The sequence below is a fragment of the Musca domestica genome, unplaced genomic scaffold, assembly GCF_030504385.1.
Source record: "Musca domestica strain aabys unplaced genomic scaffold, Musca_domestica.polishedcontigs.V.1.1 7, whole genome shotgun sequence".
NCBI lineage: Eukaryota > Metazoa > Arthropoda > Insecta > Diptera > Muscidae > Musca > Musca domestica.
Genome location: NW_026712383.1, coordinates 1,384,260 through 1,405,683, shown reverse-complemented (window position 1 = coordinate 1,405,683; position 21,424 = coordinate 1,384,260). Strand labels below are relative to the sequence as shown.

Here is a 21,424-nt window from a genome sequence, read left to right as displayed (position 1 = left end):
AAGTATCTCTTTTTTGATATATTTTGTGGTCCTGAAAAGGACCGATTGTTTTGTTGTAAAAAAAGATTTCTCCAAATTGCGTCAAGAATTTGTTTAACCGCCGAAACCGTACAAGGTACGGCCTTGTCTCTTCAAAGCATATACGACATCCATAGCGGTGACGGTTTTACGCTTAGCATGTTCGGTGTAGGTGACAGCATCACGAATAACGTTTTCCAAAAACACCTTCAGAACACCACGAGTTTCTTCGTAAATCAGGCCAGAGATACGTTTTACACCGCCACGACGAGCCAAACGTCTAATAGCTGGCTTGGTAATACCTTGGATGTTATCACGGAGCACTTTCCTGTGACGTTTAGCGCCACCTTTTCCCAAGCCTTTACCACCTTTACCACGACCAGTCATTTTTTCACTTTAGTTTATTTCACTTATCACTTCACGAACAGTTTGAGCACTAATGTTTTTTTCCGGCGATTCCGCTCGTATTTATACAAAATTTGAGGCTCTCTCCAACCATTTAACGCACAAGTAAAGTATGTACAGTTATATGTGTGTGTGTACATTTGCCGTTAGTATTGTATGTTCTCTCTTGTGTGTGCGTGTACATTTGGTATACGGATAGGTAAGAATTCACTAACATATCAACCCCGAAAGTTGATGCTAACAGCACAATTTTCTATAAATACTCGTTTTCGTGGCGATGGCAACGTTATTACAGTGTCTACCGTGTTTGTGTGCATATCTCTAGTGAAGTGAAAAAAATTCAAGTGAAAAATGGCTCGTACTAAGCAAACTGCCCGTAAATCGACCGGTGGAAAGGCTCCCCGTAAACAACTAGCTACCAAAGCTGCCCGTAAGAGTGCCCCAGCCACCGGCGGTGTTAAGAAGCCTCATCGTTTCCGTCCTGGTACAGTTGCTTTGCGTGAAATCCGTCGTTACCAGAAGAGTACTGAATTGTTGATCCGCAAATTGCCCTTCCAACGTTTGGTTCGTGAAATCGCTCAAGATTTCAAAACTGACTTGCGTTTCCAGAGCTCTGCTGTTATGGCCTTGCAAGAAGCCAGTGAAGCCTACTTGGTTGGTCTTTTCGAAGATACTAACTTGTGCGCCATCCATGCTAAGCGTGTCACCATCATGCCTAAGGATATCCAATTGGCCAGACGTATTCGTGGAGAACGTGCTTAAATTCTTGACGTTTTAAAAGCAACAATTTTACAACAAAACAATCGGTCCTTTTCAGGACCACAAATATTTTACAAAAAAGAGATATTTTTACTCAATCTACAATTTTTAGTATTTTTTTGAAATAAATAAAAATAATTTAGGGCTATGATTATTTTTCAACAATTAACATTTTTATAATAAAGATATATTTTTTGATGTTGTTTTTTTTTTTTTCGTTGATGATTTTTCGACACTTTATTTTTTTATTTAATTTTTTTATTTTATTTTGATCGAATATTTTATTTTTTGAATTTTATTTGAATTTTTTGAATTATCCATTTTGATATTTTCCTTTAATTTGCAAAATTATTATCATTTTTGTACTCCCTCTTCGAAAAAAATGCAATGACTCATAAAAACAACCACCACATACATTTTGCTAACGGGATTTTTTTTGTCCATTTTGTTTTTTTCCTTTTCCCGTTAAACAAAAAATTGCTCTCTTTATGATTTTTGGCGCGACATTTGTCTATTTCTCTCATTTTATTCCCCTTCGATCATTTTTTTCTGTTGTGGACTATTCAATTTAACGGGAAAAATTCTCTGCCTTCAATTTCTACGAATTATTTCATGTGAATTTTAAAAATTTCCAGCTAAAATGTTGCCCTCCTATTTAATTTTTTTCAGGAATGATGTATGAAATATGTTTTTTTCATTTTCAGCAAAATTTTGAATTGTTTTATACGCATTTTAAGACATTTAAATATGAATTTTCTCCATATGGAATTACAAAATTATTTATGCCCGATGTATTTAGAGAAATTGGTAATAATTTATTATTTTCAAAAATTGAAGAAGAAAATAATTGATTTGTTCAGAATTTTGATGTAAAATATAATTAAAAGTATTATAAAAAGGAATTCCAATAATATCTACCTTTGAAGTTGATCGAAAATCATTTTTGTAAAACGCAATTAATTTCATGACATTTCTAAGTGTTCTAGTTGATATTTGCCTGTAAAGAGGAATTTCTTTTTGGGAATATTTTTTTATAAAATTAACAAAAAATTGACAAAATAACGTAGAAAATGGCTTTTAATACTATTTTTTATAAATTATAGAACAAATTATGTTAAAATTCACAAAAAATATTGCAAAATGAAAATACATAACCGTTTGTCAGTGAATGCCTGTACATTGGTAGTATGAAGTATTCTGGGGATTTTGTAACTTTTCCCCGTAAATTATGACTTTTTGTGAATAATGTTATATTTTGATGTAAATATACAAATTCTGAAATGTTTTTTAAGAAATTTTTATAAAACTTATTAAGATTTGAGCTTTCAAATTTATTTCAAGAAAAACTTTTCTTCATTGAAATTATGCCAACAAGAGGATTTCTGCTGTCATAGACCACATAATAATTTCAATTTTTTCACATAGTAAAATATGAAATTGCATCAATATTTTTCTTTGATCCTAAAGTAAACATATCAGGCTACATTTTCAAAAAGAATTTTCAATTAAATTTTCGTAAAAAATTTGATTTTTTTAAATTTTAGTTGGAAATTTGTGATTACATTTTTATAATCTGCCAAGTTAAACGTTTATAATTCACAAACGGCAAGTGATAATTACACCAAACTTTCTTTAAAACATAGCCTGAAATCTATACTTTAAAGGTATAAAACATTTTTAGTGAAAATTATCAAAGCTTCTTCAGGAAAATTTAATTTCTCCGAAAACTTTTGTAAAAAATTAAACACGCTTCCACACAATCTTTCGAAAAATTTACCAATTGACTACTATGCACATCTCATCTTTTCGATGTACCTACACTTTAGCTCGCCGCTAACAAAAATAATAGTACACATAAATTTGTGAGTGTATTTGTGTTAACAGTGAAATATAAACCAAACAGTGAATAACCATGTCTGACGCCGCCGTTGTTGAAGCCACCGCCTCCCCAGTTGCCGCTGTTGAGAAAAAGGCACCAAAAAAAGCCGCTGCCAAAGCAAAGAAGCCATCAGCTGCCCCTACCCACCCTCCAACCCAGCAAATGGTTGATGCCGCCATCAAGACCCTGAAGGAACGTGGAGGTTCATCATTGCCCGCCATCAAGAAATACTTGGCCAGCACCTACAAAGTAGATGCCCAAAAATTGGCCCCCTTCATCAAGAAGTACTTGAAAGGTGCCGTTGCCAGTGGAAAATTGATCCAAACTAAAGGTAAGGGTGCTTCTGGTTCATTCAAATTGTCTGCTTCGGCCTCTAAGGAACCCAAAGCTAAGACTGCTGAAAAGAAGAAGAAGGCCCCAGCCGCTGGTGACAAAAAGAAGAAGGCTGCCGCCCCTAAAAAGGCCGCTGGTGAGAAGAAGGCAGCTGCCAAAAAACCCTCTGCCGCCAAGAAGACCGCTGAAAAGAAGAAGGCCGACAAAACAAAGGCAAAGGCTGCCAAGAAAACCGGTACAGTTAAAGCTAAACCAGCAAAGACCGCCGCCAAAGCATCTGCCACTAAACCAAAGGCACCCAAGGCAAAAACTGCAGCTGCTAAGCCCAAAAAGGCCGCAGCAGCAAAGAAGCCAGCTGCTAAGAAAACCGCCGCCAAGAAGTAATTTTTCCCAGAAAGATTACTTTTTCCACAATATTTTCGATATTCGAAAACATACTATCTAACAGCCCTTTTCAGGGCTACAAATTAAATTAAAAAAGAGAAAAATATTTTCAACAGTTATCGTATATATTTTTGTTACCTAAATAAATAAGTAAATTTGTACACGTGTTTGATTTTGGGAAAAAAAATTACTTTCGCTAATTACTGTTCTTATTAGGTAATTTTATTGAGCCAATATAATCGAGGACGCCACTGGATTATTTTTTAACCCAGGTCATAAAAGATAATAAAATATTTAAATTTTTTCCTAATTACCCACAGGTCATAATTCTCGAAAATCCCCATAATTTGGTCAATTTTATAATTTCTACTTAATTTTGAAAATTTTGTCATTTTCATATTCTCTCAAATTTCACAAATTTCACCCAGAAATGACATTTTGGCAAAATATTTACATTTTCCATCAATATATTTTTTCCTTTGAAAATTTCTGCCTCAGCCTTATATTTCGTTGCTTTGCCGTTGTGCTGTAACAAAATGCTCACACATACATGATGCCCATTCGATGTTGATCAACGACGGCAAGGCAAATCACCACTAACACACGCACACATACACGACGACGATGGCTGTTATAGCATATCGCACAAGCAAGCAAGCAAAGGTTACACATAGGCACATATGCGAGTTAGCTAAATGCATGGAAAAATCATTGTATAGAGAAAAATATATTTCTTATGGAATTTTATTCGTTTATTACTAAATAATGATAAATTGTAGCTTCAACAAAAATATGATCTCTTTTGAAATGTTTTTTGTGGCCCTGAAAAGGGCCTTTTAAGGTAGTATTTCGACGCATGAAAATGAAAAATATCAAGACATTTACTTGGAGCTGGTGTATTTAGTAACAGCCTTGGTACCTTCACTGACGGCGTGCTTAGCCAATTCACCGGGCAACAATAGACGGACGGCGGTCTGGATTTCCCGACTGGTGATGGTCGAGCGCTTGTTGTAGTGGGCCAAACGAGAGGCTTCGGCGGCAATACGTTCGAAGATATCGTTGACGAAACTGTTCATGATGCTCATGGCCTTGGAGGAGATACCGGTGTCGGGATGGACTTGCTTCAACACTTTGTAAATGTAGATAGCGTAACTCTCCTTACGCTTGGTACGTCTCTTCGACTTATCGCCCTTGGTAATGTTCTTTTGGGCTTTGCCGGCCTTCTTTGCTGCTTTACCACTGGTTTTAGGAGGCATTTTCACTTATTATTTTTTTGAATCACACAAACACTTTTAACACTGTTCACAAATGATAACCAAAACGGGCAGCTATACAGAATTTGTAGATTGTAGTCGACAAGAATTTCAGGTAGTCACAGCTAGCAGGCACACACAAGGCAAACCACCCCATTATTGAAGAAATGTGTGTGTGAGAAAAGTATAAATAGCACGTTTCGATCCGAAAATTTTTATCATTTGTGTTTTTCAGTGCTTAAGTGAAGTGTTTAAAACTAAAATAAAGTGAAAATGTCTGGTCGTGGTAAAGGTGGCAAAGTTAAGGGAAAGGCAAAGTCCCGTTCCAATCGTGCTGGTCTTCAATTCCCCGTCGGTCGTATCCATCGTCTGTTGCGCAAAGGCAACTATGCTGAGCGTGTTGGTGCCGGTGCTCCCGTCTATTTAGCCGCTGTCATGGAATATTTGGCTGCTGAAGTCTTGGAATTGGCTGGCAATGCTGCCCGTGACAACAAGAAGACTCGTATCATTCCCCGTCACTTGCAATTGGCCATCCGTAACGACGAAGAATTGAACAAATTGCTGTCTGGCGTTACCATTGCCCAAGGTGGTGTATTGCCAAACATCCAAGCTGTTCTCTTGCCCAAGAAGACCGAAAAGAAAGCCTAAATTATTTCGAAAGGTATTATGGAATGAAAAAGAAGAAGAATACAGACCATCGTATGATTCCATAGAAAAATCAACCAATCCGTCCTTTTCAGGACGACAAAAAATATTTGAAAAGAGAAAGAAAATTGCGTCAAGCTACATTTGTATGAAAAAAATAAAAATTCTCAATAATTTTGTATTAGCCGTTGGCAGAATAACTGTTTTTCAAGTTCAAGTTCAAGTTTATTTTTTTCATCTGCTCTCTACACATAGTTATTTAATAACTTATTAACTAACAATATTTCTTAAGTCTATAGATTAAAAATACTTAGCATAAAGTCTTATTTTTCTAAGTTTATCTAAATAATACGATAAGGGGGGGTCACACATTTAATGTTACCTAAAATTAATTCAAAAAATTCTATAATACTTTAATGTAAATAAATTAACATTAATGAATTCCCTTAAAAAAAGATGAATAAAAAAAGGGACCCTAAATAACTGTTTTTCGTTGTCAGTTGCATATTTGTGTTGTCGTTGTTGTTGTCTCTTATGATTTCAGGAATAGAGCGAGCGCGAGAGAGGAGAGATCGTGGCGTCACCAAATGAGTATGTATACTATGAGGTAGAAGAAGAAGCATGTGGCAGTTGGTGGTGGCTGGCTGGCTGGGTAGTAATTTTATGTGAAAAAATCGTACCCCGGCGCATTCTTGGGGAAGGCATAAAGTAGACGATTTGCAAGGGAATTTTGGCGGCAAAGTAGTGTTTTGGTGGAAATAAATCGACGCATACATGAAAATAAAAGCGCATTGTGGTGCTATGAAAAATTTGGAACCAAAAAAATAGAATAAAAGTAACATAGTAAAATGAAAATTAACGAAAATAATTACAAAGAAAAATAAAATAACGTAAATTAATAATTAAATTAAATTAAAATAAGAAAATTTTAGAAAATTAAGGCAAAATTAATGAAAATTTAAGCAAATTTTAATGAAAATATTTGAAAATAAATTAAAGAAATTTCGAATAATAAATAGATTTTATGAAAATAAAAGATACTTTAAATGAAATCAAAATTTTTTAAATTAATGAAAAGGAAATAAATTAAATAATTTTAAATAAAAGGAAAAGTGATTTTTAAAAAATAATCTAATGAAAAATTAAATTAATTGAAAATTAAATAAGAAAATTTAACATAAATAAAATAAAATAAAATTAATTTAATGAAGAATTTTTAAATAAAATTCAGTGATTTTAATTAAAAAAAAAAAATAATGATTTTAATTTTCGATACAATTTTAAAGGAAATTATAAGTGAATAATTTAGAAATTTTTAATGAAATTTTTGAAAATAATATGAATCAACGATCTATTTATTAAATATTTTTAACAATTTAAAATAAAATTTTGAGAAAATATGCAACAATGTTTAAAAAAAGTCAAAATGAAATTACTTTGCTACCACAGCATGGTTGTTCTTTAGTAATATTGACTAAACAGCACCAATACATACATAAAGCGACGCTATGTTATACTCATATAATACGAAAAGGAAGAAGAAGAAGAACTAAATGTGTTTAGCGATGTGAGTTGCCGACGGCATGTTTGTGATCGGGAATAAAATACGAGACATCGGTAAAAGAAGGTTTTCGGTGAAAATATTCTGGAGAAAATTGAAACGAGTAAGTATTTATATTTTTTCTTTATTTGATTTTTAGACATTTTTCACGAATTGTGAGAAAAAAAATACGAGAAAGCTGAAAAAGAAAATTATTAGAAATTTTGACATAAAATTCTTATATTTCCTAAGGTAAGTGTTTATTTTTTATTTATTTTAATTTAAAAAATAGTTTTCAACAAGAAAGTATCTCTTTTTTGATATATTTTGTGGTCCTGAAAAGGACCGATTGTTTTGTTGTAAAAAAAGATTTCTCCAAATTGCGTCAAGAATTTGTTTAACCGCCGAAACCGTACAAGGTACGGCCTTGTCTCTTCAAAGCATATACGACATCCATAGCGGTGACGGTTTTACGCTTAGCATGTTCGGTGTAGGTGACAGCATCACGAATAACGTTTTCCAAAAACACCTTCAGAACACCACGAGTTTCTTCGTAAATCAGGCCAGAGATACGTTTTACACCGCCACGACGAGCCAAACGTCTAATAGCTGGCTTGGTAATACCTTGGATGTTATCACGGAGCACTTTCCTGTGACGTTTAGCGCCACCTTTTCCCAAGCCTTTACCACCTTTACCACGACCAGTCATTTTTTCACTTTAGTTTATTTCACTTATCACTTCACGAACAGTTTGAGCACTAATGTTTTTTTCCGGGTTCTTTATTGTTTCCCAAAATTCATTTATACATTTTTCTTAAAAACTATTATTTTATAACTAATCCTAGCAGAATAATTTCTTTTTCAAGGAATATAACTATTAGTATAATAAGGTAACAGGTAGACCAGCCCTTCTGAAAGTTAGGATATAAATTGACTAAGTCAATCAATTAAGGAGTATATTTTGCAAGAAAAATGGGTAAAAAAACTTGCAATGCATTTAAAATATATAAACTAGCCTAAAAAAAACTAAAAAACAAAACAAATAAAATAAATAAATAAAACAAACAAAAATTATAATTCATTGTACTTAAAACTACTATTTACACTATTTACAAGTTTAAATTTTACAGATTTTGTTTAATATTGGTCTGTTGTATATATTGTATCTTCAATGTTATATGTACCATATGGTCTGTTATAAAAGAGTATGTTGTCATTATTGTCAAATAACATATTATTATTGTTTAAATTTATAAGGCACATTGGAGAAAGGTGACCATCATTGGAAAGAAGTCTTTGAAATTGCTCGTCACTTACAGTAGAGTTTCTTAATAAGTGATTTTCATGGCTGACACAGCCCTCAACAGTTTTAATTGCAAGTTTGGTCATAAATTTGTCAATTCTTATGAGTTTAGCAGTATTGTATAAATCAATGCAAGATGGAGATGTGAAAGAACCGTCTGGCAATCGTCGAGTTTTCATATTTAGGCAGTAGCCAAGCATTTTTCGTTCAAAAATGCGGATTTTTTCCATTTGTCTCGATGAAACAGCAAACCAAATGGGAAATGCATATCCAATTACCGGTCTAATAAGTTGTTTATACAGGCACATTTTAACATTTGTACTAAGACCATTCTTCCTATAAAGTGCTCTGCTTATTCTATGAAAACTTTTTTTGGCTTTTCTTAGAATATAGTCAATATGAGCAATGAAGTTGAGTTTCTCATCTAATATAACTCCTAAGTATTTTAACTCCTTGACATTTTCTATTCTTTGCCCATTAATTATAACTGAAGGTATGAATTTCCTTCCATTTTTATAAAGTCTACCTTTTTTCCCTTTAAATGTAATTGCTTTGCACTTGTCTATATTCAGGCGTAATTTCCATTTATCAAAATACATATTTAGTTCTTCTAAATAATTATTAATTTTTTTGTTGGCAATTTTAGCTCTAGGGTGGGTGGCCGCAATTAGGATGTCATCGGCATAAGTTATTACAAGTGACTCATTTGCTGGTAATGGTATATCCGCAAGGTAAATATTATATAATGCTGGACCAAGAACAGAGCCTTGGGGTACTCCAGCTTTTATTGGTTTTGTAGTGGAACTTTCTCCTTGAATACATACAGAGAATGACCTATTTAATAAATAATTTTGGACAATTCTGACTAGTGAAATGTTAAATTTGAAAGTATCTCTCATTTTTTCTATTAGTCCTTCATGCCACACTGTGTCAAAGGCCTTTTCAAAGTCAAGGCTAACAGCTAGTGTGGCACTTCTATTATTTAAACCAGTTGCAATTTTATTTGAGAGTGTTACTAAAGCATGGGATGTAGATAGGTTCTTCCTAAATCCAAATTGGAAGTCCTTTAAAATACTATTTTTTTCCAGATGGTCATTGATTATGTCCAATAAGTATGTTTCTAGGAGTTTGCCAATATTAGAAAGTAGCGAAATAGGACGGTAGTTTTTAGGTGATGTGGGGTCTTTTCCTGGCTTAAGCACAGGTACTACACATGCGTGCTTCCATTTTTTTGGAAAGTATGCAATGTTTATACAGTGGTTAAAGAGTATAACAAATTTTGTCAGAAACGTGCTATTTATTTTCTTTAGAATAAAATTGGGTATTCCATCATCACCACTACTTTTTTTATTTTTTAAATTACTAATAATTAATCGTAAATTATTTAAATTTATCAATTTTATGTTTCCTAATTCATTTGAAATAGTAGACCCATCCGCTAGAACCTCATTTCCAAAGTTGAAAATTGGAGCTTGTTCCTCATTATTTTCAGGAGAGGAGAGAGCATTATAGCTATCCTGAATTTTGGAATATTCATACGAAATGGTTTCTGCCTTAGTCTTATTGTCAGAAATATTTTGACCCTGGTCATTTTTCAAAGTAGGGATATTAACGCGTTTTATGCCACAAAATCTATTTACTTCCCTGAATGTATCATTGTTGCATTTGATATTATTTAATATGTTTGTGTAGTAATTTCTTTCAAATAAGCTTATTTTTTCTTTAATTAATTGATCCATCCTTCTTAGGATTGCACTGAGTGTATCATATTCAGAACGGTCTAGCACTCTAAATTTCCTTCTTCTGACATTTTTCTTTTGTCTTATTAAGTCAAGTATTTCTTGTGGCAATTCTATTAATGTTCCATATTTAGGAGTGTATTTCTGGAGACTAATATTCATAGCTTCTTTAATAATTTCTGATAGTGTCTCAACCTCCTTGTCTATTTCATCAGCATGAACAGTCCTATCCAGTGGAAGGCAGAGTCTATGCATATTTTGTTCTAAAAATTGATTAAATTCTCTTTTTTTAAAAGTATTAAAATTAAACAAAACTTCTTTTTTGCACTTTTCCAGCCTTAATGTTTGTACAGTTATCATAATGGCTTTGTGATCTGAATTATAGTCTAAAGTTTCAGCACAGTCAAGACCATTTGTGGAGAAAACATCTATATTGGAGGTGGTGATAAATATGTCAATGTATGAGTGCGCATTAAAATCACTTCTAGTTGGACCATTAGTTTGTCTTATTAAAATGTTAGGGGATGTATCTAACCACTCACAGAGTACTCTACCACTAGCATTAGTTACATTCCCTCCCCATAGAGGGTTTTTTGCATTCAGATCTGCTCCTATTATGGCATGCTTATTACCTATTATGCTGCTTATTTTTAAAAGGTCCTCCATCAGAACATTTTCTTGTGGCCTTTTATATAAAGCCATTACTATTAAGCTGTTGTTTTGTCCTTTAAGCTCAACTACTGTACCCTCAATTTCACCTAAATTAACATTTATTTGTTCCGCCTTGATCCATCTTCTAACCATTATTGCAGTGCCACCACCACGACCATCCACCCTATTTTGCCGAAAGATATTATAATGTTTTTCATGAAAATTATGCCTGGGAGCCAACTTATGTTCAGCAATTAACAAAATGTCAGGATTGTGTTTTTCAATAAATAGATGTAGGTAATGCCTCCTGTGTCTAGACACAATAGAGTTTACATTGATGAATATTACTTTTAGCTTATTCATTGTTTTAATTCAAGTAAGAGATTAAATATAGCTTGGGCTCTTTCTTCATCAGTTTTGAGATTTATTCGATTTTTGGCATAAATATCAATTTTCTTTAATATGGTAAGCATGTCCTTACCTATGTATTTTTTACAATCTTCATTAAATACTTGGAAAGCATTAGATTGCATGTTATTGCTACCATTATTTGATGCGTTATTGTGGGCCTTAGTAACGCTTGAATATGAAATACTGGAATTTACTATCATAGGATTATAATTCTTTTTATTTGTAGGAGTATTTGATATAGATTTTCCTCTAATTTTTTCTAAAATTTTAAGCCTACTAGGGCACTGTTTATAGCTAGCTACATGTCCGTATTCCTTGCAGTTAACGCAATAAACAGGTTTGCCAATTTGTTTAACAACTTTTCCGGTAATTGGATCTGTGATTATTTGTTCGACATTATTTTGCTCTTTAGGTGGTATTTGGCATTCTTTAGGGCCATGTGGTTGGTCACATTTCACGCATCTGTAGGGCATGTTACAGTTTCCTGCAATATGTCCAGCACGCTGACAGTTTCTACATTGTATTAAATCTTCTCTTTTATAGCTTTCTATTGATACTCCACATTGTAAAATAAATTTTTGTCTCATAAATGCTTTTATATCACTATCTCTGGATAGCTGTATTATCCAATTACTTCCTTTAAGTTCTATAATATTTAAAATTTTTATATGTAATTCATTTTCTCTCTCTTTATAGTAGTTTAAAATGTCCTCTTTCTCAAATGCGCCTGTTAATTTTTTAATTAATAATGAAATTGGTTTTTCTTCTTTTGGAGTATATGTAAAAAATGAATAATTGTTTTCAATAAGAAATTCTTTAACTTTTGAATGATCTTCAGATTTAGATAATTTCAAGGAAGTTAAGTTCTTATTTATAACGTTGAAAGTAAACAAGTTATGTCCTAGCAGGTTATTTAATTTGTTTGATATCTCTTTTATATTAACATTATATATTTTGAATATAGGTGGAGGGCTGGTCTTACCTGGTTTGTCTAAAGTATTTATATTTGTTTGAGAATCCTTTTGAGTTTCATCGCTACAGCTAGGCGCCATTTCCACGTTCAAGTTAGATGCATCCATTTTTTCTTCAGTGTTAATGTCGTTTATAACTCGGACGGTAACATTTCTTTTTGGTTTACGTCTGGTATTCGCCATACCGAAGCCTTCGCTCGCTTCAGCAGCCCAGTCAGTGTTTAAATTATTATTCTGTTGAGATGTTTTATTTTTCGTAACATCATTTTCAATGTCTGTGTGTGTTAAATCTTCATTTACATGTTTATTATTAGGTTGATCAGTAATTTCATTGTTTTTCAGTTTTTTAATTTCATTTTCCAATTCCTTTATTTTTATTTTCATGCTTTCGCGATCCTTCATAACTTCATTTAAAATGGAATGTAGTTTTTGATTACGTTCATTTTCACTTTCAAGGTCTTTCTTTAATTTAAAAATTTGTTCTTCATCTGTATCACTAGAGATATTTTTTCCTTTTTTACGCTTTCTATGCTTTCCTTTAACTTCACTTGTGCTTTCGGTATTAGTACTACCTTGGTCAGAAAAAACTTCACCAGGATCCATTTTTAGGCAGTTCTTTTTAATGTTTTTGGGACTCAGGCAACTTTGCCTTACCCCTTTTAGAAGTGTAAGTTCACTTAGATTTGTTTCTTTTAGTTCACTCACTTTGAGAACACTGAATAAAAGCTTTTAATTTACCCTTCACTGCACTTTTAATTAGTCACTTTTTAAATAGCTATCACGATGTGCACTGTTTCACTGCTCGCGGCAAAGTCCTCGTTTTTTTCGTTTTTTTTCCGGCGATTCCGCTCGTATTTATACAAAATTTGAGGCTCTCTCCAACCATTTAACGCACAAGTAAAGTATGTACAGTTATATGTGTGTGTGTACATTTGCCGTTAGTATTGTATGTTCTCTCTTGTGTGTGCGTGTACATTTGGTATACGGATAGGTAAGAATTCACTAACATATCAACCCCGAAAGTTGATGCTAACAGCACAATTTTCTATAAATACTCGTTTTCGTGGCGATGGCAACGTTATTACAGTGTCTACCGTGTTTGTGTGCATATCTCTAGTGAAGTGAAAAAAATTCAAGTGAAAAATGGCTCGTACTAAGCAAACTGCCCGTAAATCGACCGGTGGAAAGGCTCCCCGTAAACAACTAGCTACCAAAGCTGCCCGTAAGAGTGCCCCAGCCACCGGCGGTGTTAAGAAGCCTCATCGTTTCCGTCCTGGTACAGTTGCTTTGCGTGAAATCCGTCGTTACCAGAAGAGTACTGAATTGTTGATCCGCAAATTGCCCTTCCAACGTTTGGTTCGTGAAATCGCTCAAGATTTCAAAACTGACTTGCGTTTCCAGAGCTCTGCTGTTATGGCCTTGCAAGAAGCCAGTGAAGCCTACTTGGTTGGTCTTTTCGAAGATACTAACTTGTGCGCCATCCATGCTAAGCGTGTCACCATCATGCCTAAGGATATCCAATTGGCCAGACGTATTCGTGGAGAACGTGCTTAAATTCTTGACGTTTTAAAAGCAACAATTTTACAACAAAACAATCGGTCCTTTTCAGGACCACAAATATTTTACAAAAAAGAGATATTTTTACTCAATCTACAATTTTTAGTATTTTTTTGAAATAAATAAAAATAATTTAGGGCTATGATTATTTTTCAACAATTAACATTTTTTATAATAAAGATATATTTTTTGATGTTGTTTTTTTTTTTTCGTTGATGATTTTTCGACACTTTATTTTTTATTTAATTTTTTTATTTTATTTTGATCGAATATTTTATTTTTTGAATTTTATTTGAATTTTTTGAATTATCCATTTTGATATTTTCCTTTAATTTGCAAAATTATTATCATTTTTGTACTCCCTCTTCGAAAAAAAATGCAATGACTCATAAAAACAACCACCACATACATTTTGCTAACGGGATTTTTTTTGTCCATTTTGTTTTTTTCCTTTTCCCGTTAAACAAAAAATTGCTCTCTTTATGATTTTTGGCGCGACATTTGTCTATTTCTCTCATTTTATTCCCCTTCGATCATTTTTTTCTGTTGTGGACTATTCAATTTAACGGGAAAAATTCTCTGCCTTCAATTTCTACGAATTATTTCATGTGAATTTTAAAAATTTCCAGCTAAAATGTTGCCCTCCTATTTAATTTTTTTCAGGAATGATGTATGAAATATGTTTTTTTCATTTTCAGCAAAATTTTGAATTGTTTTATACGCATTTTAAGACATTTAAATATGAATTTTCTCCATATGGAATTACAAAATTATTTATGCCCGATGTATTTAGAGAAATTGGTAATAATTTATTATTTTCAAAAATTGAAGAAGAAAATAATTGATTTGTTCAGAATTTTGATGTAAAATATAATTAAAAGTATTATAAAAAGGAATTCCAATAATATCTACCTTTGAAGTTGATCGAAAATCATTTTTGTAAAACGCAATTAATTTCATGACATTTCTAAGTGTTCTAGTTGATATTTGCCTGTAAAGAGGAATTTCTTTTTGGGAATATTTTTTTATAAAATTAACAAAAAATTGACAAAATAACGTAGAAAATGGCTTTTAATACTATTTTTTATAAATTATAGAACAAATTATGTTAAAATTCACAAAAAATATTGCAAAATGAAAATACATAACCGTTTGTCAGTGAATGCCTGTACATTGGTAGTATGAAGTATTCTGGGGATTTTGTAACTTTTCCCCGTAAATTATGACTTTTTGTGAATAATGTTATATTTTGATGTAAATATACAAATTCTGAAATGTTTTTTAAGAAATTTTTATAAAACTTATTAAGATTTGAGCTTTCAAATTTATTTCAAGAAAAACTTTTCTTCATTGAAATTATGCCAACAAGAGGATTTCTGCTGTCATAGACCACATAATAATTTCAATTTTTTCACATAGTAAAATATGAAATTGCATCAATATTTTTCTTTGATCCTAAAGTAAACATATCAGGCTACATTTTCAAAAAGAATTTTCAATTAAATTTTCGTAAAAAATTTGATTTTTTTAAATTTTAGTTGGAAATTTGTGATTACATTTTTATAATCTGCCAAGTTAAACGTTTATAATTCACAAACGGCAAGTGATAATTACACCAAACTTTCTTTAAAACATAGCCTGAAATCTATACTTTAAAGGTATAAAACATTTTTAGTGAAAATTATCAAAGCTTCTTCAGGAAAATTTAATTTCTCCGAAAACTTTTGTAAAAAATTAAACACGCTTCCACACAATCTTTCGAAAAATTTACCAATTGACTACTATGCACATCTCATCTTTTCGATGTACCTACACTTTAGCTCGCCGCTAACAAAAATAATAGTACACATAAATTTGTGAGTGTATTTGTGTTAACAGTGAAATATAAACCAAACAGTGAATAACCATGTCTGACGCCGCCGTTGTTGAAGCCACCGCCTCCCCAGTTGCCGCTGTTGAGAAAAAGGCACCAAAAAAAGCCGCTGCCAAAGCAAAGAAGCCATCAGCTGCCCCTACCCACCCTCCAACCCAGCAAATGGTTGATGCCGCCATCAAGACCCTGAAGGAACGTGGAGGTTCATCATTGCCCGCCATCAAGAAATACTTGGCCAGCACCTACAAAGTAGATGCCCAAAAATTGGCCCCCTTCATCAAGAAGTACTTGAAAGGTGCCGTTGCCAGTGGAAAATTGATCCAAACTAAAGGTAAGGGTGCTTCTGGTTCATTCAAATTGTCTGCTTCGGCCTCTAAGGAACCCAAAGCTAAGACTGCTGAAAAGAAGAAGAAGGCCCCAGCCGCTGGTGACAAAAAGAAGAAGGCTGCCGCCCCTAAAAAGGCCGCTGGTGAGAAGAAGGCAGCTGCCAAAAAACCCTCTGCCGCCAAGAAGACCGCTGAAAAGAAGAAGGCCGACAAAACAAAGGCAAAGGCTGCCAAGGAAAACCGGTACAGTTAAAGCTAAACCAGCAAAGACCGCCGCCAAAGCATCTGCCACTAAACCAAAGGCACCCAAGGCAAAAACTGCAGCTGCTAAGCCCAAAAAGGCCGCAGCAGCAAAGAAGCCAGCTGCTAAGAAAACCGCCGCCAAGAAGTAATTTTTCCCAGAAAGATTACTTTTTCCACAATATTTTCGATATTCGAAAACATACTATCTAACAGCCCTTTTCAGGGCTACAAATTAAATTAAAAAAGAGAAAAATATTTTCAACAGTTATCGTATATATTTTTGTTACCTAAATAAATAAGTAAATTTGTACACGTGTTTGATTTTGGGAAAAAAAAATTACTTTCGCTAATTACTGTTCTTATTAGGTAATTTTATTGAGCCAATATAATCGAGGACGCCACTGGATTATTTTTTAACCCAGGTCATAAAAGATAATAAAATATTTAAATTTTTTCCTAATTACCCACAGGTCATAATTCTCGAAAATCCCCATAATTTGGTCAATTTATAATTTCTACTTAATTTTGAAAATTTTGTCATTTTCATATTCTCTCAAATTTCACAAATTTCACCCAGAAATGACATTTTGGCAAAATATTTACATTTTCCATCAATATATTTTTTCCTTTGAAAATTTCTGCCTCAGCCTTATATTTCGTTGCTTTGCCGTTGTGCTGTAACAAAATGCTCACACATACATGATGCCCATTCGATGTTGATCAACGACGGCAAGGCAAATCACCACTAACACACGCACACATACACGACGACGATGGCTGTTATAGCATATCGCACAAGCAAGCAAGCAAAGGTTACACATAGGCACATATGCGAGTTAGCTAAATGCATGGAAAAATCATTGTATAGAGAAAAATATATTTCTTATGGAATTTTATTCGTTTATTACTAAATAATGATAAATTGTAGCTTCAACAAAAATATGATCTCTTTTGAAATGTTTTTTGTGGCCCTGAAAAGGGCCTTTTAAGGTAGTATTTCGACGCATGAAAATGAAAAATATCAAGACATTTACTTGGAGCTGGTGTATTTAGTAACAGCCTTGGTACCTTCACTGACGGCGTGCTTAGCCAATTCACCGGGCAACAATAGACGGACGGCGGTCTGGATTTCCCGACTGGTGATGGTCGAGCGCTTGTTGTAGTGGGCCAAACGAGAGGCTTCGGCGGCAATACGTTCGAAGATATCGTTGACGAAACTGTTCATGATGCTCATGGCCTTGGAGGAGATACCGGTGTCGGGATGGACTTGCTTCAACACTTTGTAAATGTAGATAGCGTAACTCTCCTTACGCTTGGTACGTCTCTTCGACTTATCGCCCTTGGTAATGTTCTTTTGGGCTTTGCCGGCCTTCTTTGCTGCTTTACCACTGGTTTTAGGAGGCATTTTCACTTATTATTTTTTTGAATCACACAAACACTTTTAACACTGTTCACAAATGATAACCAAAACGGGCAGCTATACAGAATTTGTAGATTGTAGTCGACAAGAATTTCAGGTAGTCACAGCTAGCAGGCACACACAAGGCAAACCACCCCATTATTGAAGAAATGTGTGTGTGAGAAAAGTATAAATAGCACGTTTCGATCCGAAAATTTTTATCATTTGTGTTTTTCAGTGCTTAGTGAAGTTTCGTGTTCGACGTAACAACGTTGCTGGCGGGAAAAATCAACCCCGTCAGCACTCCTGTGGTAGGAGAGTTCCCGCCAAAAGTAATAATGGCGGGAAAAGGAGACACTGGTGCCGGGGAACAATAATAACTCCGGTATTGGCGAAGCCAGCCGGCATATTTGCCAAACCCACCAAGGCAAATATACCCAAAAGAAGAGATTATGTTGCATCTGATGGTGCACTAGTGACGGGGGCCAATCAATTAGCTCCGATGTGGTTAGGCAGCCACGTAAAAAACGCTGCCACTGCAACGTTGGCAATTCTGCCAACGAGAACATCAAGCTGGAAGCTTGGTACGCCAGCTTGAAGCCCGTATTGCTCATTTAGAGCTAGAAAGGAGCCGTATGGCAGCAGAGCTGGCTGCTGCCAACCAAGCGCTAGCCAAATCGCTATGATTGGCCCCCCCAGCAAGGAGACCGTAATGGCTACCGAGGCAGCCGAAGACCTCGGTATGGCGGATGAGGAAATGAAAGGCTAACGCCGGCGACAGAGAAGAAGAAGGAAGCTCTCAAAGGTGCTACACCCAAAAGTACGGTATGTACTTAAAGAGAATAAGGAGAAGGCCCAACCACCCACCTCAAATCCCCCGGTGGTTGCTAATTTCGCTACTGATGCTGCTGCTGCTGTCAACAAGGCTCCTGCCTCTGCTGTCACCAAGGCTGCTATACCCGCTGCGAAGAAGACGAAGGTTCCTGCTAAGCAGACACCAGAAGAAGGCTAACGCTGGAAAAAATATGCCAGCTTTTAAAATTTTTGACGCTGGCGTAACGGAGATTGCTGGCGTTCTACGACGACATCTTAATACAGGTGAGTTTAGCATCACTATTGTCCGTCCGTCCGTCTTGGCATTGAAGGTGAAAGGCCTCAACGCTTTCAATGTTGTCAAGGAGACCTTGACAACACGTGGGTATAAATTTTATACCCATACTCCTAAGGAGTTACGCCCTCATATGCTGGCCATTGAGGGTCTAACCAATGAATATTCGCCTGAGGCTGTTAGTGAGTTTCTTACTAACCAATCAGGCCTTCAAATTGAGATTCTTGGTCTGACCAATATCTCTTTTAGGCTATGGCTTTTGCGTGTCAGCAAAAGCTCTGACATCTTGGGGCTGTATAACCTCAAGAGGATTTTTGATTGCAATGTCAAGGTCCGAAGGACAAAGGTCGTGGCATGCAGCAATGTTTCAATTGCCAAGGCCACGACCATATTGCGACCAATTGCACTTTGCCAAAGCGCTGTCACAAGTGCAATAACAATCACGGTCCAAAGAATGTCCTGTTCCTCCAAAGGGACAGGACACTCTCATAGAGTACACCGACCCAAATACCGGCGAGGTGATTAAAAAGGTGGCTCAACCTTGCTATTGTGTTAACTGTGGCAAGTATGGACATCCTGCTTCGGCCAAGGACTGTCCCCACCGTTTGGCAATTTTAGCCCGCAAGGCTAAAGCTAAGGCCGACATTCAGGCCAAAAATGAGGCGCGCTCTCTGCGCATTGCGGCAGCCCGTGCGGACTTTTCGTACGCCACTATTGCAGGTGGTGGTCCTAAACCAGCACCAGCCCAATCTCGTGCTAGTAACATTTCACGTTCTAGCAATCGACCTCCCAACAAAAAGAGGTAATTTCTCAGTCTGAGAATATTGTTCAGTTCTTTGGAACTGACTTTTCTCAAAAATGCGAGAAGGCTAGGACATTTGGTCCTATCTTTCAAAAAATAATGGCATCTTCAGGCATTGACGCCGCCATGTCTGCCTGGTTTGCTATGCATTGCTGGAAATGTCCAGTTTTAAGGTAGTTTTTGTTAATGTGAACTCTTTGATTTCATTATCAAAGAGACACTATTTGAAGTTGTTAGTTGAGGAGAGGAGGCCTGATGTACTCCTTTTGGCTGAGCATAAGCTCAACCCTTCTCATAATTTTAGTTTAGAGGGATATAGGGTTTTCTCCAATATCGTGATGGGGGCGCAACGCGGGGGTGGTACCGCGGTTGCTATTCGAGATGGTATTCGCTGTGATCGAATACCACTCTCATCCGGACATATTGAGTCTTGTGCGGTAGGGTATGGAAGGACGATGGCTCCACTGTAGCTTTCGTCTCAATGTACCTCGCACCCAATGAGACACTACGGTCCGAAGATATTTTGCGGGTTTTTGCCCTATATAACTCGGGGGATTTTGATCGGAACCGACCTAAACGCGAAGCACACTTCGTGGGGAGGTTACGCGAGAAACGGTAGTGGACTAGTTTTAGACAGACTTTTACAGGACTGCCTAGAATTTGACGTAATAAGGTCGGATATTCCGACTAGGACGGCGACATCTGCCTCATATCTAGATTTATTTCTGCGTACACCAGGACTCCCTCTGGTTGGCGGCGGAAATATTTCTATGGCATTTGATTTTGAATCGGACCACGGGCGATTCAAATTCAATTAAATTTGGGGGTCTGGCGAGAAATGAAGGACAGAAATTTCTGAACTTCAATCGCATGAATGTAGGACGATTTAGGCGTCAGCTTAGATTAGGCTAGATGAGTGCACACTACCATCTAACAGAAATGCTTCAATAGATGAGGTAGATAGGTGTGTAGAAAATCTAGGTGAGATTTTCCGCAATGCCATAGAGACCTCTGTACCTAAACAGAGAATCAGGCCTAAAACTCTTGGAGATCTTCCTCCGAGAATATTGGGCTTTATTCGCGAGCGTCGCAGGCTATGCCGCACTCTCCGAAGATCTGGGGATCCAGATAGATTTCCTGCTCTTAGAGCGGATATCAGAAATTGGATCGCATAATTGAGGACTCTGTTCGAATCTTTGAACAGGAGAGACTCAAAACTATTTAGGGAGAATAAGAGTTGATGGGAAAACTTTTGACAAAGTCAAAAGGGCAGCAGGACTTGATACTAGAGAACCTGTAAGTCAGTTATAGACAATACAGGTCGACTTATTACGGACGACGGTGAAAAGGCAGAAGCCTTGGCAGACCATGTGCAGGGTGTTTCGCCGGGCATGGGAGGACCGAGTGCTAATTTCTCAGGAGGACCAGTTAATCGGTTTCCTGGGGAACATGATGCCCTCCGTAGCTCAGTTAGTCGAGCTACCGAGGGGATCAGCGATCGGTCCCCCATGGTAAATTTCGCGATACATTTACTGCAGATGGGGCTATTGTTGAAAACGCCACTCGTTGGAACGAGGGTGGTTTTCTTCGCGCCGGTTGTGTGGGTAGGGCAATTGCCCGTAGGCCAGCACGTAAATCCTGCGGTTTGGACAGAATACCCGATACCGCCTTAAAAAAGGCGGGAGAGGTTATTTTCACGTTCCTGGCAGTGTTATTTAATCACTGTCTGAACCTGGGCTATTTTCCCAGGGCATGGAAAGGGCTATGTTGGTTCCCATATTTAAGAGGGGTTCACCTCTGGGACAATGTAGTAGCTATAGGCCGA

The 21,424-nt window shown here is 35.7% G+C and overlaps 4 protein-coding genes across 4 annotated transcripts; 1 reads left to right on the top strand and 3 right to left on the bottom strand.

Moving 5' to 3' along the window:
- Window positions 1–32: 32 nt before the first annotated feature.
- Window positions 33–439, bottom strand: LOC131806166 (histone H4). The gene has a single exon (XM_059130117.1). It carries the CDS (start codon window positions 403–405, stop codon window positions 94–96), a length of 312 nt encoding a protein of 103 aa, XP_058986100.1. The 5' UTR covers window positions 406–439; the 3' UTR covers window positions 33–93.
- A 7,113-nt stretch (window positions 440–7,552) lies between these two features.
- On the bottom strand, window positions 7,553–7,958 carry LOC131806167 (histone H4). Its single transcript, XM_059130119.1, has one exon. It carries the CDS (start codon window positions 7,923–7,925, stop codon window positions 7,614–7,616), a length of 312 nt encoding a protein of 103 aa, XP_058986102.1. The 5' UTR covers window positions 7,926–7,958; the 3' UTR covers window positions 7,553–7,613.
- A 7,796-nt stretch (window positions 7,959–15,754) lies between these two features.
- LOC131806199 (histone H1-like) lies at window positions 15,755–16,300 on the top strand. The gene has a single exon (XM_059130158.1). It carries the CDS (start codon window positions 15,755–15,757, stop codon window positions 16,298–16,300), a length of 546 nt encoding a protein of 181 aa, XP_058986141.1.
- A 1,020-nt stretch (window positions 16,301–17,320) lies between these two features.
- Window positions 17,321–17,695, bottom strand: LOC131806198 (histone H2B). Its single transcript, XM_059130157.1, has one exon. The coding sequence runs from the start codon at window positions 17,693–17,695 to the stop codon at window positions 17,321–17,323; it is 375 nt and encodes a 124-aa protein (XP_058986140.1).
- Window positions 17,696–21,424: the final 3,729 nt, after the last annotated feature.